The sequence below is a fragment of the Zeus faber genome, assembly GCF_960531495.2.
Source record: "Zeus faber genome assembly, chromosome: 8".
Lineage (NCBI taxonomy): Eukaryota > Metazoa > Chordata > Actinopteri > Zeiformes > Zeidae > Zeus > Zeus faber.
In genome coordinates this window covers 23525577-23552401 of record NC_137195.1, presented here as the reverse complement: position 1 = coordinate 23552401, position 26825 = coordinate 23525577, and the positions used below count along the sequence as shown (strand labels likewise).

General features: G+C 42.3%; 1 protein-coding gene across 1 annotated transcript; it reads left to right on the top strand.

The window, feature by feature from the left end:
• The first annotated feature begins 13 nt into the window (after positions 1 to 13).
• tbc1d31 (TBC1 domain family, member 31) lies at positions 14 to 25959 on the top strand. Its single transcript, XM_080005855.1, has 23 exons — positions 14 to 99; positions 914 to 1054; positions 1188 to 1303; positions 1426 to 1604; positions 3059 to 3210; positions 4342 to 4501; positions 5657 to 5857; positions 7197 to 7370; positions 7473 to 7552; positions 7660 to 7806; positions 12776 to 12909; positions 13123 to 13256; positions 13969 to 14148; positions 15234 to 15466; positions 15864 to 15936; positions 16307 to 16386; positions 16992 to 17127; positions 17223 to 17315; positions 17407 to 17535; positions 19497 to 19691; positions 23659 to 23740; positions 23859 to 24068; positions 25675 to 25959. Exons 1-23 carry the CDS (start codon positions 29 to 31, stop codon positions 25830 to 25832), a joined length of 3258 nt encoding a protein of 1085 aa, XP_079861981.1. The 5' UTR covers positions 14 to 28; the 3' UTR covers positions 25833 to 25959.
• Positions 25960 to 26825: the final 866 nt, after the last annotated feature.

Below are 26825 nucleotides of genomic sequence, written 5' to 3'. Positions count from 1 at the left end.
CTCTGGTCCCAGCGCCGCCTTTCTTAAAATGCAAGCGACGGACATAGCAAACAAAGAGGAAGGAAAATTATGGCATCGAAAGCCCGCTCCAGGAAAAGGGTAAGCATGGCTTGTAATGTTGCTGCCTTGGGACCTGTTGCGTGTTGACGACGTTGTCTCTAAAATGTCGTCACAGCTGTATATTCCCGGGGATAGAGAAAGGACATCGAATTGAACTGTAAAATATTTCACAGTTTCTGAATACCAACAATTGTACAAGAAATTGCCCCGACGTTCAACTTTTGCCAACCTGTCCCAGATCTGTAGAGTTTGTACTAATCCTGTAGATACATACAGTCTGAAGATTGAAGATTAATTAATCATGAATATTGACATAGTGTTTGTTATCACTGTATAGGATATTGTAGCAAAAATCCCCCCAAAAAAATCGAAATCAAAAATCCTCTCATACGTACATATTTTTCGATATATATCAAATTCCTTCATAAGTTTTTCTGATTTAGATTATTATTATTATTATTATTATTATTATTATTATTATTTATGATTTCTATGACAAAGTATCGTCAATGCCTTTATTTAGGACAACAAAGCAGGTTTGCCCCAAAGTGCTTTACAGCGGGCAGGAATAAAGAAAAACTAAAAATTGACTGAAGGTAGATTGGGGGAAAAAAAAAAAAAGTCAGATTCAAAATAGAATACAGGGTGCAGGAATACAAGAAACAAATCAGGAAAAATATTTATTATATTATAGGATATTGTAGAATGTATTAATATATATTAGATAAAAGAAAACATATATAAAAAAACAGAACATGTACAAAGTGCCTACCGATAATACTTACTGTATATTATGGAGATTAAATTTGTAAATGGGTCATATAATTTATATTTTTCCCCTGAATGTTTGTAGTATATTGGTGACCGTCGTTCGCAGTGGCCAACACTCCAAGACGGTGCGTTTTCTCCACGTGGCCTTTGACTCCACCGGAGATTCCTTCCTTGCTGGAGATCAACACGGCAACATCTACATCTTCGACATCAGTAGAAACAGGCAAGTACTGGTACATCCTGTGTTTACTTTTTTATTTAATTTATTTTTTCCATTTGTTCCCCCTTTGATCATCATCATCATCTGTATAGGGTCTTATAATTGTCATCAATCTCTTTTTGCCCCCCTGGTGCAGGTTCCGTCTAGTGCAGAAGACCGGCCAGGCCTGCACGGCCCTCGCCTTCAACCTCCGCAGGACCACAGAGTTCCTGGTGGCCCTGGCTGACTACTCCATCAAATGCTTTGACAAAGGTCTGATGCTGTTCTTTCCAGAGGCAATCAGTTTCTTAAACAAACAAAAAAAAACCCTGAAGGTAGATAACCATCCTAATATTTAATATTTAAGTTGTTAAACTGAACTGCTTTCCTCCCAGACACCAAGCAGATGGTGAGCTGGATGCGGGGCCACGAGGGCGCGGTGTCGTCCATCTCCGTCCACAGCTCCGGGCGCTATGCCATCAGCACCTCATCGGACACGGCGCAGCTGTGGGACCTGGACACCTTCCACCGGGAGAGGAAGCTCAACATCAGACAGTCTGTGGGCATCCAGAAGGTGAGGTTCACCACGAGAAGTTAATTTCTGAAAATGCTATGAACGTGCTTTTGGAGAGACGGGATAAAAAATGTTATATTTGCCATAACACCCCAAAATGAATGTTGCAAAATATACTACTACTTCTTGCCAGTGGCAGTAGCTCAGGAGGTAGAGCAGGTCATCTAGTAAGCAGAAGGTTGCATGCTGATGTGTCCTTGAGCAAGACACTTAACCCCCTAACTGCTCCTAGAGCAGCCCACTGCTCCTAGATGTGTCAGATATTAGGATGGGTAAATGCAGAAAAATTGCGAATTTCCCCGTTGTGGGACTGATAAGGGTATATAAATCGTTCTTTTTCTTTTGGCTGCTCCCGTTATGGGGTTGCCACAACGGATCATCTATCTCCAATACCTTCTGTTCTGCGCATCTTCCTCCCTTAGACCAACCGCCTGCATGTCCTCCCTCACCACATCTATAAACCTTCTCTTTGGCCTTCCTCTTTTCCTCTTGCCTGGCAGCTCCATCCGCAGCATCCTGTACTCATTCTTAATCCTGTCCACCCTTGTCACCCCCAATGAAAATCTCAACATATATAAATTAAAATAAAAAAATAGAAAGATCATTATTATGGTACATTAGATTTCCAGTCCAGTTCTAGGTAGGGGGAGGGAGAGAGAGAGAGAATTATTGGTGAAAATAATAGTAGAGGAAATATAACCATGCCTAAATGTAGCATATCCTGCAAAACGACATTGTTGCTTATAAAGCGGTTTAAATGTGCTTTTGGCAAATGAACGCTTTAATCACAAGGTTTAGTAGTAACTTGTCTTATCTCTTCTGAGTTTGATTATGTGGGTTTTCTTTATTTATGTTTATGAATTTCAAATCACCAAACTAATTACGTGAGCACATCACTCATTTATCACTCTTGGCTGAAAAGCATAAGCATGATGCTTTTCAGCCAATGATCTCGAGAACAAATAATGAAATTTGCATGAATCTGTTCCTTAATAACATCTAAAGTTTGTTTGAAATCAGATTGCCACATCTACAGATTATTACACTTCTGCTGACAGACAACAAATTATCTTTATTTATTATGCATCATTTGAGTTTGGCTTGAGTTTGGTTTGGGCTCTCCTGCTCTTCACTCCCAGCGAGGTGTACAGCAAACATAGGCATACTATGTGAGCGAGAAGTATGGGAGTGATGAGCTTGAATTCCTGAATTAGTTAGAAGAGTAGAACTCCACAGGTGGATGCAGGTGAGGTGGAGGGAGCACAGCAAAGCAGGTAGGGCAGGAAGGACTGGCTGCCTAAACAAGCCGGCCCATGAGGGCGAGGAAGTTTGTGGCGCCGTCAAGTTGTCGGACAGAACCGCTAGCTCCGCAAGCTATGCCTCCTTTGTGTCGCAGTCCATAAAATTTAACACGAGCTTGGCTGAAAAAACATTTATTTTTCCGCTGTTCCCAGGTGTTTTTCCTGCCTCACAGCAACACCATCCTCAGCTGTTTCTGCGACGACTCCATTTTTGCGTGGGAGAGTGACACGCTGTCCTGCAAATACCAGCTCCCCGTCCCCGAGCAGGGGCCGAGGGTCTCCTACAAGGCTTTCGCCGTCACGCAGTCAGTAACTTTGTTTTAGTAGTGTTGTGCTACCAGTTAGCATAGTGACAAATTTGTTGGTACCCTTTGACGAAAAAATAACCCACAATTTTCTCTGAAATAACTTGAAACTCACAAAAGTGATTGGCATCCATCATTGTTTATTCCATATTTTATATAAATCAGTCTGTGAAAAAAAGCCAAAAAGCTCCAGTTTTGACTCATCTGTCCAAAGGACATTCTCCCAGAAGCATTGTGGCTTGTCAATATGCATTTTAGCAAATTCCAGTCTGGATTTTTATTATTATTATATTATTATATTTTTCTTTTTAAACTTGAGTCCTCCTGGGTCTTCTTCCATGGAGCCCACTGTCACTCAAAAGGCGATGGATGGTACCATCTGACACTGATGTACCTTGACCTTGGAGTTCAGCTTGTACCTCTTTGGCTCTTTTTCTACCATTTGCACTATCCTTCTGCTCAATCTGGGGTAGATTTTTCTCTTGCGGCCGCATCAAGGGAGATTGGCTACAGTCCCATGGACCTTAAACTTCTTAATATTTGAAACTGTTGTCACAGGAACATCAAGCTGCTTGGAGATGGTCTTACAGCCTTTACCTTTAACATCCTTGTCTATAATTTTCTTTCTGATCTCCTCAGACAACTCTCTGCTTTGCTTTCTATGTCCACGTCTGTATGTGTTTAATTTAAATCTCTTTCTCGACTGCACGATTTTTTTCTGCTGTAAGACCTGAATTTCCCTCCTGGGACGAATAAAGTGTTAATTTATCTGATCTTAAATAAATATAAAACTTTTGAGACAATATCTTTAAAATACCTTAGAATCTAGACTGTAAAACACTGCGGTAGCCCATTAAAAAGGTAGACAAATGGATCAACAAAACTCACTATAAAATACCACCTGAAACTACATTAAAGCACAGATAGTCAGATTGATACTGTTTTGAGTCTGAAATATTTTGGGGAATTTTGTATCGAAATAAAAATATATATATATTTTTTAAATTGCCCGTTCAAATCACCCACTGGCCAAGTTTATTTAATTTTTTATTTTTAAATTTGTAAATGAGGGCAAAGTAACACCCTCTCCATTGCTAAACTGTAGCCCTGCTTCCTTCCTTCTGTCACCAGCGATGGGAAGAGCCTGGCGGCGGGCGGGCGCTCCAACCTGCTCCACCTGTGGTGCCTGGACAGCGGGCAGCTGGTGCGGGTGGTGCAGATGCCGCCCAAGGTCCGAACGGTGCGACAGCTGGAGTTCCTGCCCGACAGCTTGGACGGAGGGGCCAGCCAGGTGAACCCACAGGACCCAGGATTTACCGTCCTGCTCTTTTTACTGTATAATCTTTTCTATTCTCCTCCACTCCTGCAGTGATGGAGGGGAGTATATGTATCTGTAGTTTATACTGTGTGTTAGAATGTAAGATGTCAGGGATAATTTGCGATAATGGCCTTCTGGTTGCACATTATCCCACTTATTACTCGGCTACTTATTAAATAAAAGAAAACTACGGATGGAATATTGATTACTGATTTCATAACTAGAATGCCTAGTTTTAAGATTTTCTTTTTTCAATTGGTGAAATTTAAAAATTGGACATATCCACACATTCTTGTATTCAAGTCCTTCCATGGTTTCTATGTAGCACCACTACTGTAGATGTTGCCACTAGCTGGTGTTGGGACGTGAAACCAGGCGGAGAAGTGGTTGCCCATGACAACAGTGATTATTAACAGACAGTGGCCATTATTCAGAAATAACTGATTGCTACTATTTACCAATCAGAATCGAGTATTCCACAGAGCGGTGTAATAAGTATTGTTAATGTGTTATTTCAAATAACGCCTGTTTCCTGCAGCATACTCTGCGCAACTTTGTTTGATATGTTTTTGTCTCCTTAATCAATTGGAATATTACAGCCTTTCGCTATTGCTGGATTTCTATGGACAACAGAGACAGAGATTCAATATTTAAGAGGTTTATTTGTCACATACATATACTGTACATACATTCAGACGTATATGCAGTGAAATGTCATTGCAATGCACCCAGAGATGGAAGATGAAAAGCAGAAGCATTGGGGGAAAGTGCAGCAGAATGTGCTTGGGAAGTCAAAAAAAGACAACAGGAATTTGAAGTATTGAAGTAAAATCACAAACTCAAAGAGTCACAATACAGATCAAAGCAAGATTTCATCAAAAGATTGAATTGGGAAGTACAGATTCTAATAGAAGATTCTTTGATTTTGCATTTTTTGATGCTGCCTGTCATCATCACTTATCCGCCCGCTCAACACTGCCCGCCTGGAAGGGATGACACGTTCCTTTTGGGTTTCTTCCTTTTCTCCACTGGGTTTTCTGGCACGACTTTGGCCATGCAAAGTCCTTTTCCCAGGCTGTAACACCAAATAAACCCGGCCTGACTTTAATGCCTCTCTCGTTTGTGCAGACTCTGGGTGTGCTGAGTCAGGACGGTGTGATGCGTTTCATCAATGTTCACACCTGCAAGCTGCTTTTCCACGTCGGCTCCCACGACGAGGCCATCACCACCGCGAGCGTCAGCCCCAACGGACGCCACGTGGCGGCAGTGGTGGACAATGGCAGCATCAATGTCTATAGCGTCCAGAGTCTCACGCAGGAGGTCAACAAGGTGTGTGGAAGTTAGATACCATGGCTTTTTAAAAAGAACACAATTCTAATATTATAGATACAAATTGGCCTCCCTTAGCCATAAATAAGTAATCTGGCGTTGACCATCTGTCTTCCTAATAGCTCACATTTAAAAATTTTTGATGTCGTTATGTTTTGCTGTAATTTCTGGTCACACTGCTTCTGTCCTCTCGTCTGCTCTCTGTGTCTGAGATTCACAGTGAGCGGGACTCAAGCAGTTCCTACACACACACACACACACACACACACACACAAACACACACACACACACACACACACACACACACACACACACACACACACACACACACACACACACACACACTGACAAATAGTGGAATACTCACATTGATCAGCCGAATCCAATTTGAATTCTGAGATGGGTACAGCCCTACGACTATATGTTAAGACTAAAACTACAGACATTTCCTGTATTATTTTTATTTAAGCTTTATAAATACACATTATCGTTTCAGTTAGTTTTCACTTTTTCAGTTTTAGTTTAGTTTTAGTTAACTAACTTTGCCCTGCTGCTGTCCACTGTGATTGACTCTGCGGCTGACAGTGGTGTCAGCTGAACAGTGGAACATTGGGATTTTAGAACTGAACTACAAGCAGGATGCACACGTCGACATTCTCTGACTGTGTGGAAATCTCTAGTTTTTACATCACAGAAGAAAGGTATTAAAACATGAGTTTTACAGGTAAAACTTGAGACTCATGTAGGCTGATATAGGAGTTTAGTGTGTCGCAGAACTGGGGGGGGTGGGGGGGGCAAGTAGTCAAATCTTCATATTGAACAGCTAAATTCGATTTAACTGACAAAATTGTGAGTTGGGTTCAGCCCTACTATATAACATACTAAAATCAGACGTTCATCTCCAAGGTGTTAGTGTAAATTAGCCTAGAATAATAATAGAGAAAATGTTACCTCCTGCATGCCTGAACTGTCCTTTAGCTTGTCAGCCGCACCAAATAAGATTAGCCTCCCAAGACTTTACAAATTTCCTTTTTGTTTTCCATTCAGGATTTATCTCGTTTGTGATGTTGACGGGTTAGTCAAACTTTTCACCCCACAGTCCAACAACTTAATTCGCTTCGCCATTGTCTCTAAACGCACGTGCAGCGTTCTGGTTCCGACTGTAAGAGCAATATTTAAATATCACTAATGCAACAAATGTATTAATTTTGGGCTGCATGTTTTACTGTCCTTATTTTTTTATATTAAAAAGTGGGTAATGGCAATGCATAGTGGACTTACTGTATCAATGTGAGGTCTTTCCCTAAACCCCTGTTCCCGCTCTGGTGGCCTACGGCAGCCCCCTGCACCCCAGGTGGCGGTGGTCTCGTGCCGGGAGGCCCATCCAGACTCTTCCGGCGTGAGGGTCAAGGTCGGCTCGGAGAAAGTCCAGAGGGTGGCCAAAAGCGCCAGCGGGCAGACGCAGACCAAGGTCCCCAGGACGCCCATGCGGTCCTTGGCAGAGGACAAAGAGGTGGGACACACACACACACACACACACACACACACACACACACACACACACACACACACACAGCTAACACAGGTTTTGGGCTTTCCCTTCGTCTCTGAACAGAATGAACTTCCAGCTGGATTGAACAAGAGGAGACTGGTGGCGTTACTCAAGGCTTTTGGAGAATACCCTGCGAAGTACAGGTGATATACCGTCACTTTTATTGGGGGTTCAGGCTGTTCCATCACCGTGAAATACTCTTGATGTACTGTATATAAAACCTACGTAATTAGTGTGACGTGTATTCCAGGATGTTCGTTTGGCGCTCCCTCCTGTGCCTCCCAGAGAACCACGCCGCCTACAGCAGTCTGACGGAGAAAGGGCTGCACGCGGCCTTCCTCACCCTCCACGACAGATACCCCATCAAAAGCCACAAACTGCAGAGGGGCCTGCAGAGGTACATACCCACACGCACAGGCTCCCAATTTCATATAGCTAATATCAAATATGTTGTAATTTTCTCACCCTGGAACATTCCTTAAGGTTTCAAGTCAGTTTTTCAATACACTATAATTTTCTCAAAGTCTTGTGAGCCGTAGAGACGTGAAAGCTGACAGAGTTACTCAAAAACGACGTCCCAAAATCCCCGGTTTGCTATTGTTTTTCTATCTTTGATCTGGAAGGAGTGACCTACCATTACAGTCACAACTCGATCATCATTTGTTATTCATGGTGTCATCAAGAAATGGGTTACTGTATTATGGAGTGCAGACCCTGAACCCTGCACACAAAAGAATTTCCAGATAAATGCCAAAAATGTATCTCTTATTGTGTGTTTGATTGAGCTTTCACCAAATTGAATGGACATTGAACATCTCCTTTCGGAATATCATTATATATATTTTCTTTATAAAAAATGATGGTCCTAATACTCAAAAATTGATCATATTTTACAAAAAAAAAGACTTTTATCTCTCTCTCCTTCATGGTTGTCGTCTGTCCTTCATGCGGAGCAGACGTGTTTTGCTTTGCTCTCCGCTCTCTGCTTTGCTCTATGCTTTGCTTCTATTCTTTCAGCGTCTCAGTACCTCTATCCTGCTGCGAAGCGTAAAGTAGAAACAGGGGCTCCATCTAACAACTGGACACTTATTTTACAATGGTTTATAAAGGATTACTACCAGCAGCGGCTACAGTGGACACGCTTCCCCTCACTTCAGTAAAGCTAAACTAAGCTAATTAGCAGCAAGATGCCCTCCTTCTCCACTGACAACTTCCACAAAGTTCTACAGAAGATTGCAGTGTTGGAAGCCAGAATTCACCGGTTAGAAGTGAACGTGGAAGTCAATGGACTATGTGGAAATGACACCCCTTTAACCCTGGACTCAAAAAAGTGGACAAGATAATGCTAACACACGGCTAATTTGCACCAACTAAACGACCAAGAAACAGGAGGGCTGTGTACCGGGTAATTAATCTCTACTCTGGGACTCTCGGTGCTAAACCTAACATTAAATCATTACCCTGGGAAATGAGAGGACGACTAACAGGCAGAGCCCAGCGCCCTGAAATTTGTGACGCGTCCGGCTGGCCTATCCTCCAGGCCTCTTCAACCCCCGTCCTTGGTAGGACACAACCATGGACAGCTGCCAAAGGGAGAGCTAGCAACCAACCTCCCCAACAACCAAGTGTGCAACTGGAGAACAGATTTGTTTCACTGTTGCAGGACCCTGGATCGCCGTCTGATGACTGCGATAACCTCTCATCTTCACACTGCCAGGTAAAGACAGCAACTCAGAAAGTAAAGGGCTAGAGGGAAAGCTAACGACTGGGCCCCGAACTCTGATTGTGGATGACTTTGCTGTAAAGGATATAAGAAGCATGTGCAGTAAGAAGACCAAAATACCCTGCTTTCCCAAGGATATGGTGGTCTCTGACATGACAAAGCATTCGGCATATCATGGCTGCACATCAAACTGTGACAACCATCATCGTGCACATAGGGACCAATGATGTTGTGAAACAACAGTCTGAAGTACTGCTATTGAACACAGTCAGCTCCTTGAATGCTGAGGTGTTGATCTTGGCCCTCTACCGCCGTTCAGAAGAGGAGTTGAGAGGTTCAGAAGATTGTTGCCTCTGAACACGTGGCTTATTGCATGTATCGCCCATTCAGTGCGAGAGCTTTAAGCACAAGGGTCAGAGCCAAGAGGAAGAGGAGTCTCCACCACCACTCGCCAACAACCGCCTGTGCTCCTTCTTCACTCCCCCGAACCTCATCCAGGTCACTCTCCTCTCTAGTCACTGCCCCCGCCCCCCTCTTGGAGATCACTGACAGTATTTTCTTTACTCCAAACCCCCCTCGGCGTCCACCTCCACCATTGGCACAATTGTCACAGTAACAATGTCCAGCCTGATAAAAGCACAGCGTGTCCAGTTATTTGTGTACAAAATACAGCAAGCTCTCACTGATATGTGCTGTGTCCAGGCTGCAAGGCTAATGGCACCCATGACTCTTCCCAGGACAAGCCGAGGCCTTGTGGGAAGGTAGCTTCCTTTATTCCTGTCTTTAGCAGTAATAGAAAAATAATGGTGAATCTGCTAAGATAGAGGACGCACCCAACCCATTCAGCAAATTCAACAGATTGCATCCATTCCTCGTCAACCATAGCTTGTCCCCAAAAAATTGGGCAGTAAATGCTTTAAACACACTAATCTAGCTTTATTAAACGGTAGGTCTTTAGCAAGAAAACCATTTTTGATTAATGATTTTATTATCAAGCACAACATTGATTTTATGTTTTTAACCGACACTTGGTTAGACCAAGATAACAGTGCAGCTGTTCTAATAGAGTCAACCCCTCCCAACTTCAGTTTGAAGAGTGAAGCTAGAGTGCATAAGAAAGGAGGTGGAGTTGCCATTCTGTTTGATCATTCCCTCAAGGAAAGCATATCTTATGTAAAATTTGCTTCTTTTGAATCTGTGACTCTACAGTTTAATTTCTCCTCTCGGGCTATGTTCATAAATATCTACAGGCCACCTTAATACTGTGCAACCTTTTTTGATGACTTTACTGAACTGCTGTTTATGATATGCATTGACTTTGACTGTGTAGTTATTGTGGGTGATTTTAACATCCATGTTGACGACCCCCAGGACAAAGAGACCAAAGAACTGTTGTGTTTTTAATAACTATGGACTGACTCCGCATGTGACGGAGCCCACACACAACAAGGGCCACACTCTCAACTTCATCATCTCCAAGGGTCTGAACATCTCTAAGGTGGTGGTGACTGATGTTGCTCTCTCTGATCATTGCTGTGTTTTCTTTGAGTGTACTATCTCCGTGCACACAAATGTTCAAACAGAGGTATAAAAAAACATTGCAAAAAGGTATATCACTGTGTATCTACTGGTATATCTTCACCAGTGAAATAATTATTCAGGCTCTCTCTCCCACACCCGCTCTCTCTTGGGTCTCAGTCAGTGAGCTTGTAGATAATATCAATTCTTAAATTACAAATGACATATGTTATTGATGCCATCCCACCCAATAAGGTGAGGCTGGTCTCTCTGTTAGGAAAAGATCTCCACGGAGAAATGCCAGGCTGGAAAGAAATGAAAAAAGGGTGTCGAAAAGCTGAACGCAGCAACTATAAAGAGAGACTTCACATTCATAACTTCTCTCACAGCATCGCCAAAAACGAACAATGCACGTGCCTTGTTCGCTACTGTCGACAGGCTAGCCATCTTTCCTGTCTCAGTAGCCACTGAACTTCTATCCACCAGGGCTTGCAATGAATTTGCCGCCTCCTTCACCGACAAAATTCTGAAAATTAGACATGCAGTTAGTTCCGCCATATCGGGTACAGGATATATGCTGTCCCTGTGTCCACTAAAAATCTATTCAAATACCATGACACAATTTGATCCGGTCAACAATAAAAACTTGGAGGACATGATACAACATCTTAACAGGCCTTTTGGAAAAAAAAAATTCAAATTGCATGGCCTCAGATCTTCTACAAATCGCCAACACGTCTCTTCTCTCAGGTTTCTTCCCACCGGCCCTGAAAACAGCCGTCATCAAGCAACTGTTAAAAAAAGAACAATCTAGACACCTCACTAATGAACAATTGTAGGCCTATATCAAACCTCCCGTTTTGAAGTAAAATCATTTAAAAAGCTGTTTTTCGGCAGCTGAACAATTTCTTGGCAGTACACAACTGTTTTAATGTCTTCCAGTCAGGATTTCAACCACAGCACTGAGACTGCTCTTGTTAAGGTGTTCAATGACACCCATCTAAACACAGACGGTGGCAGAATTTCAGTCTTAGTATTACTGGATCTCAGTGCTGCATGTAATATGTTGACCACAACATATTACTAGACCGACTGGGAAACTGGGTGGGTCTTTCTGGCACAGTACTAAACTGGTTTAAATCCTACTTAAGGGCAGGGACTACTATGTGTCTATAGGTAATTATACATCTAAGCGGACAAAAATGACATGCAGAGACTCCAAGACTCCATTCTGGGGCCTCTTCTGTTTAACATCTACATGCTCCCACTGGCTCAGATGTGGAAAACAACAAAATATGTTACCATAATTACGCAGATGACACACAGATGTACATAACCATATCACCAGGGGACTATAGTCCAATACGATCACTGGAGCCAATGAAGAACGACTAAAAGTCAGTGTTCAGCTTCAGTCAGTAATGTTACAAAGCACAAACCAAGCCAGAAATCTTGGTGTAGTCATGGACTGGGATCTAAATTTCAACATCCACATTAAAACAATTACGAAGTCAGCCTGCTATCATTTTAAGAATATATCTAGGATTAAAGGAATTATGTCTCAGCAGAATTTGGGAAAACTTGTCAATGCCTTTATCTTTAGTAGACTAGACTACTGTAACTGTGTCTTTACAGGTCTCCCTAAAAGATGGATCAGACAGCTGCAGTTGATTCAGAACACTGCTGCTCGAGTCCTCACTAAGACCAAGAAAGTGGATCATATCGCTCCAGTTCTCAGATCTTTACACTGGCTTCCTGTCCGTAAAATAATTGATTTCAAAATACAACTGTTGGTTTATAAAGCACCGAATGGTTCAGGGCCAAAATACATTCCTGATCTTCAGTTATGTCATGAACCATCCAGAACCCTCAGGTCGCCTGGGACAGGTCTGCTTTCTGTCCCCAGAGTCAAAACTAAACATGGAGAAGCAACGTTCAGATTGTTATGCACCACATATCTGGAACAAACTCCCAGGAAACTGCAGGTCTGCTGCAACTCTTACCCCTTTTAAATCAGGGCTGAAGACTTTTCTGTTTTGCCGCTGCCTTTTGCCTTTTAAATATTAGTTTCCTGCACTGCACTGTCACTTTTACTTGACCCGTACTCCCCTCCACTCCTGCTCAGGATCTTGTCTGCCCTGGCCCACTGGGCGGCTATCTTTGGGGAGGCGGACTACCTCCCGCTGGTGGCGTTCCCCTTCGTCAAGCTCTTCCAGAACAACCCCCTCCTCTGCTTCGAGGTGGTGGCCACGGTGATAGGTACAGTTTCGAAACCGACCAAAACTGCTTTCATGAAGGAAAAGAGGGAAAGTAGAAGAACTTTAATCCAAGACGCGACATCTCGCATGGCAATGTAACCTAGAGGGACCTCCATGCGACCTTTACGTTCATCTATTTTATTTTATTTTAATTTTTTCTTCACCTTTAATTTGAAGTGCCTCCCGCCTTCTGTTTCTGTTTGTGCTGCTGCAGTGAACTGGTGCCAGCACTGGTTTGAGTATTTCCCCAACCCTCCCATGAACGTGCTGAGCCTGGCAGAGAACGTCCTGGCACACCACGACAAGGAGCTCCTGCAGCACCTGGTGGACTGCGGCATCACCTCCCAGGTAAACAGCAGTACTGTTTTTTTTTTTGTTTTGTTTTTTTTTATGGGTTCCATTTCTGGAACGTCTTATTTACTTCATAATACTTTTTTATTTTATTTTTAAGTACATTTTTAGTTTAAGGGCATACATACAAGTATATTAAAACAAACTTAACTTAAGCTGTGCTTTGGATAAAAGGTGGTCATCAAAAATAACCAGAAATAAGTGAAAAAAAAACATATTTTTGATATACTGTATTGAAGCACATCTTAAGTACAACTTCAAACACACAAGTACAACTAAAGTGGTTTCAATTTAACGCAACTTTAGAATATTAATTGTAAATACATAAAAAGTATCCTAGCTTTACTAAGTATACTTTAGGATAACAGAGTTATATATTTTCTTTCACCAACCTTCATTAAACTGCAGTTGAATGCAGTTCTCAGTATTCATTTTTTTTTTTTTTTTTTTTTTTTTTTTTTTAATTCTGCTTTAAGTTTAAACTCAGGGAAAGAGACTCTCACTCTAAAGTCATATTTAGATCACAGCTTCCACTGTAATAATAACTTTTTATGTGGTGCATTTCCAGTGTATTGAGGTGTGAAGTGGCACTGCAATAGACTGGGGGGCTTCATGTTTCTGAGGCACTGAATGAAGTCGAGGATTTTTTTGATCCAATGTGGAAAGGAACATTTCAGCAACGAGTGCTTTGGTTGACTCTCGCTCCCAGCTCTACGTGTGGCCGCTGCTGGAGACGCTCTTCTCTGAAGTGCTGACGCGCGACGAGTGGCTCCGCCTCTTCGACAACGTCTTCTCCAACCACCCGTGCTTCCTGCTCATGGCCTGCGTGGCCTATGTCACCTGCTGCCGGGCGCCGCTGCTCCTCCTCTCCCAGAAGCAGGACTTTGAGGTGCGTCCATGTTCTGGGGTGGGCTGGTTCTTCTTTTCTCTTCTTGTTAATCATGGAAACAGATATCGTTCTACATTGTGTCTCCTGTTGCTCTCTTTTAACAATAAATGTATAAGTTGCTGAGAGGAAACACATAATCCAAGCACTGATTATTGTTTATTTTGTAAAAATACTGAACCTGAAGCTTTTCCCTGTGTCACGAGCCCACGGAGAACAATTACCAAAACACTGCGGTCTATGGTATTTCAGGTATTAATGTTTCACCCTTTGTTTTCTATATATTCAATTCGTAAATATTCTATAATAAAAATAAATACATGGGGTGAAGCCTCTGGCTTTCAAATTCACAGGAGAGGAAGAATAAGGACATGTATATTAAATATACATAGACCGCCATGTTTTGGTAATTACCGTACTGTGACATTTCATACCTCCACTTATTTAAGTTGGAGATGTAAACTTCAATTCACCTGCTTTAGTAATAACAAGTTATAAGTTATAGCTACTCATTCATCGTCATTAATGCACAGAATATCCATCTATACTTGCCTTTTGACTTAATTTATCGTGTGCATTAAATCACATTTTGTATATTCTGTATGTCGATGTTTTCGTGTAGTTGTATTTCTTTTCTTTTTTGCAGAATTTTAAGCTTTTTTTATGCTAATTGTCTTTTCCAGCAATGCAATGCGCTAATCCTAACCTGGAAAATTCCTTGCACACGGAAATGTTTTTGGCCAAAAAAACAGATTCTGATTTACTTCCATTCAATTTCTGTTTGGCTGCTATAAAAAATGACTGTAGAAGCTTGAAGGTAATAAAATGTCAAATAATTTTGTTTGATAATTTACACCCTATAAGTTTCTTTGTCTGCTCTTAGTTGTATGAATTTATATAAAAGCCAAATTATCTGTCACACTATGAGGCTATAATTCATTTTTTTGTCAGTTTAATTAGATATCAAAATGGTATTAAACATCAGACCTACCTTATACCACGTGTTTTTTCCAACATAAACTTAAACTGTTTCTCTTTCTCAATCTCAACTCCATGAATCTTTTCTCTCGCCCCCTCCTCCAACTAAGTATTTCTTTCACCACCGTAACAACCTGGACATGGGAGCCATGTTGAAGGAGGCATACCGACTGATGGACACCACGCCGGCGGACGTCCACCCCCGCTACACGCTGTCTGACTTCACCCCGCTGACCAAGGGCCAGTACCCCATCTTTAACCACTACCCACAGTTAATAGTGGAGTACCAGAGCCAGGAGAGGGAGAAGATTCGGCAGCAGGAGATGGAGTACCTCCGAGAGAGGTAGGTGGGCGCCATAGGGTTTGGGGCCTATAAAACCGGTTCCATAATTCAGTAAACCGACTAGGGATGCCACGGTGAGGAATTTGTTTTTGTTATGTTGGAAGTAATGGATTGGACCTTAAACGTAAAGTTACGTACATTAGTTTTAGGACTTCCTATCCCTGCATATTGATTTTATTACTATTAAATATTTCACTAAAATGTATATGAACTTAGGGTTTACGTAATCTGTCTTCCTTTATGTGGCTAGTATTTTTATTATTTGAAGTGTGTGTGTGTGTGTGTGTGTGTGTGTGTGTGTGTGTGTGTGTGTGTGTGTGTGTGTGTGTGTGTGTGTGTGTGTGTGTGTGTGTGTGTGTGTGTGTGTGTGTGTGTGTGTGTGTGACTAACTCACCAGACAGGCGGTGTTGGAGCTGCGTGCAGACTGTGTGCGGCGTGAAGCCTCAGAGGAGGCCTACTACGCTCAGCAGGTACACACTGTGGCCATAAATGATAGACAATGAGACTAAGATTATATTATATTTAAATTAATAAAGCTCACTTTGAGAATAGATTATATTTGTTTTGCTTCAAGCCCTTGAAAATGGAAAATAGTGCTTAAAAAGTACTTGAAAGTCCTTGAATTTCATTTTGTAATGCAAGAATGACCCCTGATATTGATAATATTTTACATGATTTATGTTGGTCGGAAGAACAAGCTACAGTTATTTATAAATGGAAGAGATGGCAACAGCTTATGTACAGTCTCAACTTGTATGATTGTATTATTGTTGTTTTTGTTCTGTTTGTTTAAACCAATGAAAGAAATGGCTTTTGATGGACTGAAGTGCTTTTGAGCAGGAGCTGCTGCAGCAGGCGGAAGAGCAACGCAGACACATCCTGGCACAAGAGGAGGAGAAATTAACACAACAGAGGACCAAGTAAACACACACACACACACACACACACACACACACACACACACACACACACACACACACACACACAACACACACATACTGTCCCTGCATCCACAAGGACAATTATTCATTGTCCCACCCACGCATGTTCAAAATGTAAAATTGTGGAATTGTACATCTCAAATCTTCCCAATTCACTATTGTGACACTATGGATTTCAAAATGCGTATTTACATTTCACTTAGTCCTAATTCAGGGCTTGTCACGTTATAGAGTGTAAAAGCAACTTTGAGATATAAAAAAAAAAAGAATAAGATTAAGAATATCAATTTTCTTTTTTCAATAAATTATGTGAACAAAATCTTCAAGGTCACGCATCCTTTCTGTATAAGTACCACTATGGCAGTTTTCCCAGAGTTTGGAAACATGTGTTTGTGTACATTTTAACATGAATGAATCGGGATTTCCTGGTATATGGAGGGTCCAATGTCTCCTGTAAGTTACAGGAGTTATAGCTATAGATGTGAAAATTCTTATTAAAAATAGATTAGATAACATCCAAGCTAGGTATTGGAGACCGCTGTCCCGTCTGACACAAAGTCCCGATGGCGCGGGCTCGTCCCCAGGTTGGCGGCCATGAAGAGGGAGCTGAAGGTGAAGGAGGTGCAGCTGCTGGACGCCTCACGGAGACGCTTCCTCCATCACCAGCAGAACCTCCGAGCCTCACAGATCCAGAGGCTGGACGGGGAGATCGCCAGGAAGGTACGGAGCTCCAGCACCACAAGGGCCATCTCTGCAAAATAATTGAGACTGCGCACTTGTAAATCTGTGCTATGTCCTTCGTAACCCTGCTCTAGATGGATCTGCGGGAACGGGAGATGGCGGCAGCAGTGCAGGATCTGGAAATCCGACAGATGGAGTTGGAGGCTCAAAGGAAAATGCTGGAACAGGTACCAAGCTCCTCACATCCGTCCGGCTTATATTTGGACCTGCGTCCCTGCTGAGATGACTCACTTCTACGTTTTGGAACTCCCCCTTTAGCAACTGCTGAAAGAGCAGGATCGCGTGGGTCGGGAGGTTCAGGAGGAGGTGGAGGTGAGGATGAGGAGGGCCGAGCGAGACGAAGAGGAGAGCAGAGGGCAGATCCACGGCACGGAGACCAACCTGCAGGCGAGTGTTGAAAGGCTTTCTACCCAGTAGGGATGCAACGGTACGTTATCGATGCGTTCCGTGCGTCTCCTGCAGTTCAACATGCACATGTAAACCGCGGTATTACGGTATCGTTGTAGAAGTCCAGAAGGTGGTGGGGTTAAGCTGCCGGGCGTGATGTGGCATGGAACGCACGGGCCTTTTTTGTTTTGTTCAATTAGGAAGTGTAAATAAAAAATAACAGGGCTGCCCCCTGAAAGTCGACAAGTGAAATCGTCAATCGGAAACCAGTCGGTCGACTGAGATTCTTCAAGTCGAACAGTCGTTTCTGTTTTTTTTTGTCAGTCAGTGTGCATTACAGTAACAGGATAAAACAGATAGAAGCTTACTAAATGCACAGGGATAACATTTCATTGAGGAATTCTAAATAAGTAAATAAATATATTTTTATATGTGAATCGTCAGCGTCCAGACACGGATGTGAACACGGCTCTCGGTGCTTCCTGATTGACGGAGAGCAACACGGAGAGCTGTGCCCTGTTCCTCCAAATAAAGACTAAAAACAGTGTGGGGACAGGGCACGGAGGAACAGGGCACGACTCCTAATAATAATAATAATAATAATAATAATAATTACTGGGATTTATATAGCACTTTTTACAAACCCAAGGACACTTTACATTGGAAAAAGAACAAATAAACAATGAAACAAAAGAAAAATATTATTATTATTAATAATAATAATAATAATAATAATAATAACAACAATAATAATAATAATTATAATAATAATTATAATATTATTATAATAATAAAAAAATAATCGTAGACTCATTACAATTATTTTCTGCACATAATGCATGGAGAGAGGGGGATCGGGGAGAGAGTCACGGAGAAAGTGTTCCCATTATGCATGGTTTCGTTCCATACACACTTGTTTTGTTCCGTAACGAGACGTAAAATAAAAACACTGTAACACTGTTGCAAATCTGATTCGACTGACAGAATTCTGAGTTGGGAACAGCCCTAAAGAAATAATACATTTGTTTTGTTTGGAACACGCGGAGCTCACAGCTTGAGGCACAGCTCTGCAGCTTGTGCAGAGGTGCCGGATCTAATCAAATAGGTCAGGTGTGGCTGCTGACCACGCCATGCCCACACCACAATGTTATTTTGTGTTAAGAACACTGTTTATACCTGTCATACACAAAAATAACTAACTTTAGTACCGTTTTCATTTATTTTTTTTAACGTTTTTTAAATATTGTATAAATAAATAATTAACGAAAATAAATGAATTCCAATTCCAATTCAAATGAGATTTGAATTATCCACTATCCTGGACACCTCCCCCACACTCATACACACAGGGCGTAACCCTGCTTATTTGTGGCAGACTACTATAAAAACAGCGTTAGCCTTACTGTGCCCCCAAAACCGTGATGCATACCGAACCAAAGCCCACCGTACGTACCGTTGCATCCCTGCTACCCACAATCAACAGTGAATATAATTTGCTGGGAAGTTACTTTTACTATTTATTTATACTTTTGCTACTATTTACTATTAAAGAAGGTTCAGCCGTCACTCATTGTCGCTTTTATTGCTTTTAAGTGTAAATAATTTTCATCCATAAAGCCAAATATAAGCTATATGTATTTTTAGACATCTAGACAATTGTTTTATATTTCTCTATCCATTTCCTTTTATTTTTTTAATGTTTTTATATTGTGTAATGTGGTATGGCTATGTGCTTTTGAAGGTAACTGCCCCACAGACAAAGTTTCTTGGCAGAACAAATAAAGATCTTTGAATCAAATAGATAAATCAACTTCACACTGTGTGCTGAAGCTTAGGCTTAACAAATCTCTCAGTATAAATCACAGCCTAGCGTTATGCAGCCTGCCCAAGAAGATAACGACGTTTCCTGTGTCATCTATGCCGCGCGCCAGCCTTTCACAACCTGGTCCTACTTTGCACAGGCCGTGGAGGAATCCCTGGCGGAGGCGTGCCAGTTGGGTTTGGACACGCACTGGGAGAGGGAGGTGGCGGAGCGGCTGGAGCAGGTGGACGCAGAGCAGGAGAGGAAGAGGGAGAGGCTGGCGGCCCTGCAGAGGGAAACCCTGGTGCAGGAGGACAGGCTGGTCAACACCCTGAGAGACATGGAGGGCAGGAAGGTATGAAGACCTGGAAGAAATGACTTTCGTGATAATGACCTGAAGATTGACAGATATACAGTATATATATATGTCTGTCTGTTGTGACAGGGGTCTTCAACCCTTTTCAGCCCAAGAACCCCTTGGCGGATAAAGAAACAGAGCAGGGAGCTCCTTGATTTTTTATTTATTTATTTAATTTATTTATCTTTTTAACTTTGTGTTGCATTTTAAGCCTGGCCTATAACAATAATATTGTCTGAATAAGGCATTATAAATATATTTATAATGCCTTATTCAGACCTGCCAACCTGCACGCATTTTGTGTACCAATCAGGTTACTCAGGTTCTAAATGCCAGCTGAAACGACGCAAAAAAGAAATCGATCAATACAAAACAACACCGTACATTTAATCCCTCGGACTGGGCCAGATGCTGCGACCTTGTGCTCGTGGTTCTGTAACCCCTCCTCTCCCTCTCTTCTCACTCACTCAACATCCACTGATACACAGCGTCCTGAGCGCAGCGGTATTTATTATCCACCGAGGCATAACGCTGCATTGCTGAGGAAAAATGGGAAGTGGGAGAGAAATAATCAAGCACAAAAATGTGACTGTAATGTTTTGCATGTGAAACGTGAGATGCACCGATCGATCTGCCATGACCGGTGACTGGCTGATCAGATATATTTACCCATTCTATGCCAGTCAAATTGACACCCCCGATACAGTGCTCATGTACTTGTACTCGTAAAAAAGCTCCGATACTCAAACCCGATACCAACGTGATGTAACGTTGTTGCGTAGTTGACGCTAAAAGAAGAGCGAAAGAAAGAAAATGTCGGCTGTTTGGAGGTACTTTAAGGTAAACAAAGAAAAATAGATCAATTATTTATCTATTGCCCGACAATATTCTAACATTGCAGACTGCGTATCTATCACTGTCACAGCAGAGCTCCTCTCGTGATGAAAGGTTTGACTCTAATTTTGAGACTCTGTTCTGGACGAGTCGCTCAGTAAAACAAGTCGTTCCATTTGATTCAGTTGGTTTAATACACAGTGAGTTCCAGTGAACGAGAGTGAAAAGAGTCGGTCATTTATTACTATTACTTTTTTTTGTGCAATGATTGCTATTTATTTTGGAATGGCAAGTACCATATAATATTATAGAAATGTATATTTGTACTTAAAAGTGAAAAACTTTCATTTAAGGTTTGAACTGGACATTTCCATGGTAGTCATATGTTATGTTCTATTAAAACTCAGTGAGAGTTACAGGTTGCATATTGGAACTCAGGGACAGTTTCATGTTCTATTATTGTTCCATAGTGAATAATGAACAATAGTCAACACACAGTGTCAAAATCAGCAATCTTACTATTGTGACAACTGAAAATTGCAGCGGTAGTCTGTATGTGCAGCTGTCCTATCACCTGAGTGTGATCAGATCACGTGATGTATTTGTTATTGACGTACAGCAGATATACCCAATGAGACCAAATGATAAGAACATTTGATTTCTCCGATCATAGATATAAACTCAAAACGATTGGACGACAATGCAAAAGTTATTCAACAGTCAAGGGTTTATTATGAACATGCCATTGAATGAAAATCCGAATCAGCAAAAATTTGAATCGACAAGTCAGACTCTTAAAAAAAGATCAGAAATCAGAATCGGCCAAGAAAATTGCAGTCGGTGTATCTCTAGTTGGTAAACATGTTCGGTAACTTTATGAGATGATGCATTTCAAGGGCTATATCCTAATAAGACTTTTTTTGTATACTGCATGTAGTTAGCCCTAGTAGCTCGCACACCATGTGATTGGCCTCGTTATGAGGAGGCTACGGTGTGAATAACTGGAGTCATTTAGCTGCAGTAAACACAACAGAGACTCCCTGTTAAACTATTGTGGTACCCAAATTATACTCAGTTATGATGCTTATATTTCCTGTGTATTTTGATTTTTGATTTCGATATATTTCCGTTAGTTTAGTTCCATTAATAGACTACTCACGGAGTGTGACTGGTCTATGTGGGGGGAAAAGAATAGAGTGAAATCCACCTTTTTCTTTTTTTCTCAAATAGAATAAAAGGTTCCCAAATCGGAAATAGGGATTTAAATGCATACATAATATCAATACAAGATTACAAACCATTGACTATGTGTTTTTATCAGCCATGCACCAGTTATGTCTGTCGGTAAATGTACAGGAAGATCACCTGCTGGGCATTGCTGCCTGTCACACCTCCTCCGGTGCCCATGGGTCAGCTGCAGGGTCATCAGCCAGAAACCACCATTCACCAACGTTTCACTCCTTTAGTTCTGGAACGTCTCCTGGTGGCGGAGCAGTGACAGGGACATCTCCCTGTCACCCCCTGCTGCTGATAGTTGTTCTCCCCTGCGGCTGTTGTCTGGGGTTAGGTGTTCTTTCCCATATACCTATCCTTCCTCCTCAGCCAGAGCCAAAAGCTCCCTTTCTCAGCCTCCTCTGCCAGGTCCTTTGTTGCCCTCTTTAGCCTCCCTCCGGTCACTCCTGCATCCCTCAAGAGGCGTGTGGTTGACAACCCCAAAAACCCTCGGCATCCGACCTCCGCCTTCCAGCCAGCCTCCCGGCACTCAGCAGCCAACTCTGAGTACTTGGCCTTCTTACGTTGGAAGGCGGCGACAGGGAAGCGTGTCGTAGGTTGAGCGAATGAGGAAGCTGAGTCTTGCCTTTGGAATCTTCCACAGGTCCAACCAACTGATGTTCCGGTTAACAACTCCCTCCCAGGTTGTCCAGCTTCCTTGTCGGCCCTGCGACACAGCCTTGATCTTGTAGCGATCTTCCTCCATCCTCGTCACCTCTGCCACCACCATCTTCTTCCTCTCCTTACCGTTGACCTTGGACCAGAAGCGTGGCGCCTCTCCCCATCCTAGCCCTGCTCTTCCTGTCTGGACTCTGCCCACGATCTCCCGGTGTTGCAGCTGACCGACAGCTTGGTCAACCTCTGTTTGGGCATTCCACTTACGGCCGGTTCGAACCTTGGCGTTTGCGTTCCTTACCGACTGGTCTGTGGACTCCCTTAGCTGGAGAACCAGTCTGGTCTTCTCCTGCATGTAGCCCAAACTTATGGACTGCAGTGGCAGCTGCAGTGTTCTTCCCGAAGAGACCGGTTTCAGATAGGCACCGTGGCAGCCCCAACCACTTTCGGATGAATTAATTGGCTTTTCCATCCATCTTACTTGCGGTCGATGAGGGGATCTCACTCATTTTCAGGGGCCACATTACCCTCCTGTAGAGTGTGAACTGGTAGCACCAGACCTTATACTTCCCAGGAAGTTGGCTTTGGTCGATCCTTGTCAGGCCGTCAGAGAGCTGTTTCATGACGGTTTTCCCCATCTGTTTATCAGACAGCTCTGCAGTGTACTGCCTCCCCAGGCTTTTAATGGGTTGCTCAGATAGGAGTGGGATTTTTTCTCCTCCAACGACAAAGATGGTGCTGTCATTTCTAACTCCTCTTCTGAGTGACAGGTCACGAGATTTGGAGGGCTTGAGACACGGAGACACAGTACGTCCCTGAGAAAGCAGAGCTTTTTGATTGTTACTCAAAGATGGAAGATTTTCAAACACATAACGTCAGAAGCTGCGGCTTTCAGCTGATAACTGGAATAAAAGGCAGCTGTTCTAGTGTTAATGGTTGGAGTTCGCTCACTATAATGTTTTTGTCTGAAATACATTTTTATATTTTTCACAAAAATTATTTTGACATTAAAGAGAATTTGTGGACCTTTAACTCCACAGACAACCAAGGGGTCGTGGACCCCGGGTTTATGATATGTATGATATGTATGATATGACTTTTGACGGTTGATTGGTTATACAGTATCTGGTGAATTTCAATGTCAAAGTTTTAGAATTTTAGCAATCGAGCGTGTCTAACTAGCACAATCCGATACTAAATGTCAGATTCTGACTTGTGTGCTGCTTCTACGTGTGTCGTCCAGTGGGATGAGGTGGTGAGCGCCAGGGCCCAGTTACAGCAGCAGCAGCAGCAGCAGCAGCTGCCCCTGTCTTCAGCAGACACAGGTAACACACACACACACACACACACACACACACACACACACACACACACACACACACACACACCCTATATATTTTCTTCCCATAAAAATGCCAACCTGAGAGTTCTGTTTTCTCTCAGCGGATCAGAAGCCAGTGAGGCCGAAGCCGCAGTGTTCCACTAGAGAACTTCCCGTCCGACCCGGTGGCGTCTCTAGCGTCCACACCGTGACGACCAGCGCGGCCTCAGCGTTCCACAGCAGTAAGAACGCCTCCACCGCCCCAAGACTCACGGAAAGTCACATGGTGTGTCTCAACAGCCAGTCGCCTACAGATACCTCGTCCACCAACTGTGAGTGGATTCTGGGATGCAAATGAACTCCATGGTTTGGGCTGGAGTGTATTACCTGGTAATCATAGGGGACCACGGTAACAATATGTTATCACATTTTTTGCTTGGAAATTCAATGTCCCACGGTGAAGATTTTTCAGGTCCTATCATCTTATTAATCATTCAAACTAGAGCTTTCACAATCATTCCTCATCGTAAAATGGTGACGTGTGTTTCCATCCAAATTGAAGGGGAATTTTAAGGCAATTAGGCAGTTAGAAATGTTGCAACAAATAAAATGGGGAATAAGGTGCATTTCCTTCAGTTGGGATGAAGCAAACTAAATAACGAGGTGAATTTTAATGTTCCAATGTTCGGTGTCAATAGATGGCTCTTTTGCAGTTGGTAGACAATGAAATTGCTAATCGTAATTATTACAGGGTTCCTACCCAGTATTCACAAGTATAGAATTTGATTTTAGTCATTTCCAGGTCTGGATAAGTAAAATACTTGTGTTTACAGACTATTGCCCCTTTTCTCTTTTATTTTTTATTTTTTTTTTATACAAAATCCTGAATTTGTAAATAAATAATAAATTGATCATACAAGCAGAGTACGGGCCAGAGCGAGCTTGAGCTGCCTCTACGCCTGAAGGTCACAGCCTGCGAAAACAGCTCTGCCCCAAGTTCCTTATGACTGTACCAAATCTGGACATCCGCAACCAACTTAGTTTGAGAGAAAATACGGCAATATCTTTGAACTGCATATATACATAGCATCACAAATAACCAAATATTAAGCTTCTTTCAACATTTATGAGTCGTGCAGTAATCGTTACCAGAAGAGTAAACGGACGTCAGGAAACCCTACCTTTATGGCTGTATTCATTGGTGTTTCCATGGACACAAAGCTGCACAGAAGAGCCGTGAAAATTCTTTTCAACTCATTTTCAGTTGTCATTTATAAAAGAGACAACAAATATGGGGGGAACAATAATATAATATTTATTCCCAAATAAGGGTTAAGGGAAAATGATGAGTATAGGTAGCAGCCAATTAGTTTGATTTGCTTTTTGGGCGGCGACCACAATAGGTAAATACAAGTTTTACGACGGCTGGCTCGACAATCCCTGGTTGAATGTATCTGGGTTTGGTGTTGATTGATTTGTACGGGCTACAGTATCTAGCTGCAATCGTCTGGCAATTATTTGGCAACATAATGGCATACATAGTCAGAATGTAACAAACATGTTAACAGTTGGATTTTAAAACCATTTATTTACGTAATAAACATCAAGCTGATTTTACTCGGGTGTCAAATAGGGTCTGAAAAATCCACCGAGAAGTCTGGGAAAAGTATGGAATTTTGAAATGGAAAATGTGTAGGAACCCTATTATCAGTATGAATATGAATTGGTCAACTTAATATTTCAACACGTGACATTGTCTGAATTTCATTTCATCACATTCCTGTACCACTGGGAAGACTGTAATGTGGCACGAAAAGTCCGGTAAATGGCACCTTATTGTTCTGAAAGCGTTGTGTCAAGGAGTTTCAACGCCCCCGAAGGTCTTCATATTCCCTGCTTCACTGGTTGTTTACCTGCACCGCTCCTTCCTCCTTCCAGTCCCTCTGGACCGAGGCCGGGCACGGCTGGACTCTGGACAGGGCGAGCTGATCCGGGCCATCAGGGAGCTGCGGCAGAAACTGGCCCGAGCCAAGGCCAGAGAAGGCGGCTCGGCCTCCTCCCAGTCCGCCCAGTCGCTGTCCCCCGTCTCCCAGTGAACTGACCCTACGCGCCAGCAGCTGAAGGGTCCAACCCTTTTTGGTCCAAGTGACTTCTGACACCGACTTTGACAAACTCCTTGGACAAAGTCGCATCGAGCTCTTGGCAGGTCTGAGTCCCTTAAAGCGGTAGATCAACGATTTGCAAACTGTTTAAATGTTTTTCAGTGGATGAACATAATTTAATGCTCAGGAGCATTTTTTAATATATATTTGAGATGAACTGGACACTGCTGATTCCTAACCATTGAAATACTCAGATCAGTCAGATTTCATTTATTATTTCTTTTTCCTTTGCTACTTTACGTTCCCGAGCTGCGTCCTAAGGATGTCTTGATAACTGCTTCCGCACTGAAGATAGTTTCCTTCATGTTTACGATGACCTTTCTAGCTTGTCTTGTATTCCTTCTGTTTGTTAGAACAGCCCTCAGGTCTTCACTTGACATTTTTTATAAACTGAACAATCCATCCCCGGATGTTGGAAAAGAAACTGGTTGATTTACTGAATAGTGTTGAATGTGCTTTTCATAGGATGTGTGCCTTATTTAAAACGTATCTTTTTTAAAATACATATATTTTTCAAAACATGAGTTTCATCTCCTGTGTGTGATTACATTTCGAGGTGTAGATTCATAGGATTCTGTTGATGCTGCTATAGCAACAGTGAACTTTGTATTTGCATAGAATTCAATAGAAAATAAGCAAACAAGTTATAAAACTGCATTTTCAAGGACTTTAGCCCAACTACCATTTGCCACACTGCGCCTACTACAACTACTACTACTGCTACTACTAATACTACTGCTACTACGGCTGCTACTACTGCTGCTGCTGCTACTACTGCTGCTACTGCTACTACTACTACTATAATACTAATGCTGCAACTGCTGCTGCTGCTACTAATGCTGCTACTACTACTACTGCTGCTGCTGTTATTACTACTACTGCTACTATTACTACTACTGCTGCTGCTGCTATTACTTCTACTATTGC

Coding starts and splice junctions, on each gene's coding strand:
- tbc1d31 (XM_080005855.1), top strand. CDS start 29: ATGCAAGCGACGGACATAGCAAACAAAGAGGAAGGAAAATTATGGCAT. Junction 1,304..1,425: donor CATCAAATGCTTTGACAAAG/GTCTGATGCTGT, acceptor CTTTCCTCCCAG/ACACCAAGCAGATGGTGAGC. Junction 13,257..13,968: donor ACTGCGGCATCACCTCCCAG/GTAAACAGCAGT, acceptor TCTCGCTCCCAG/CTCTACGTGTGGCCGCTGCT.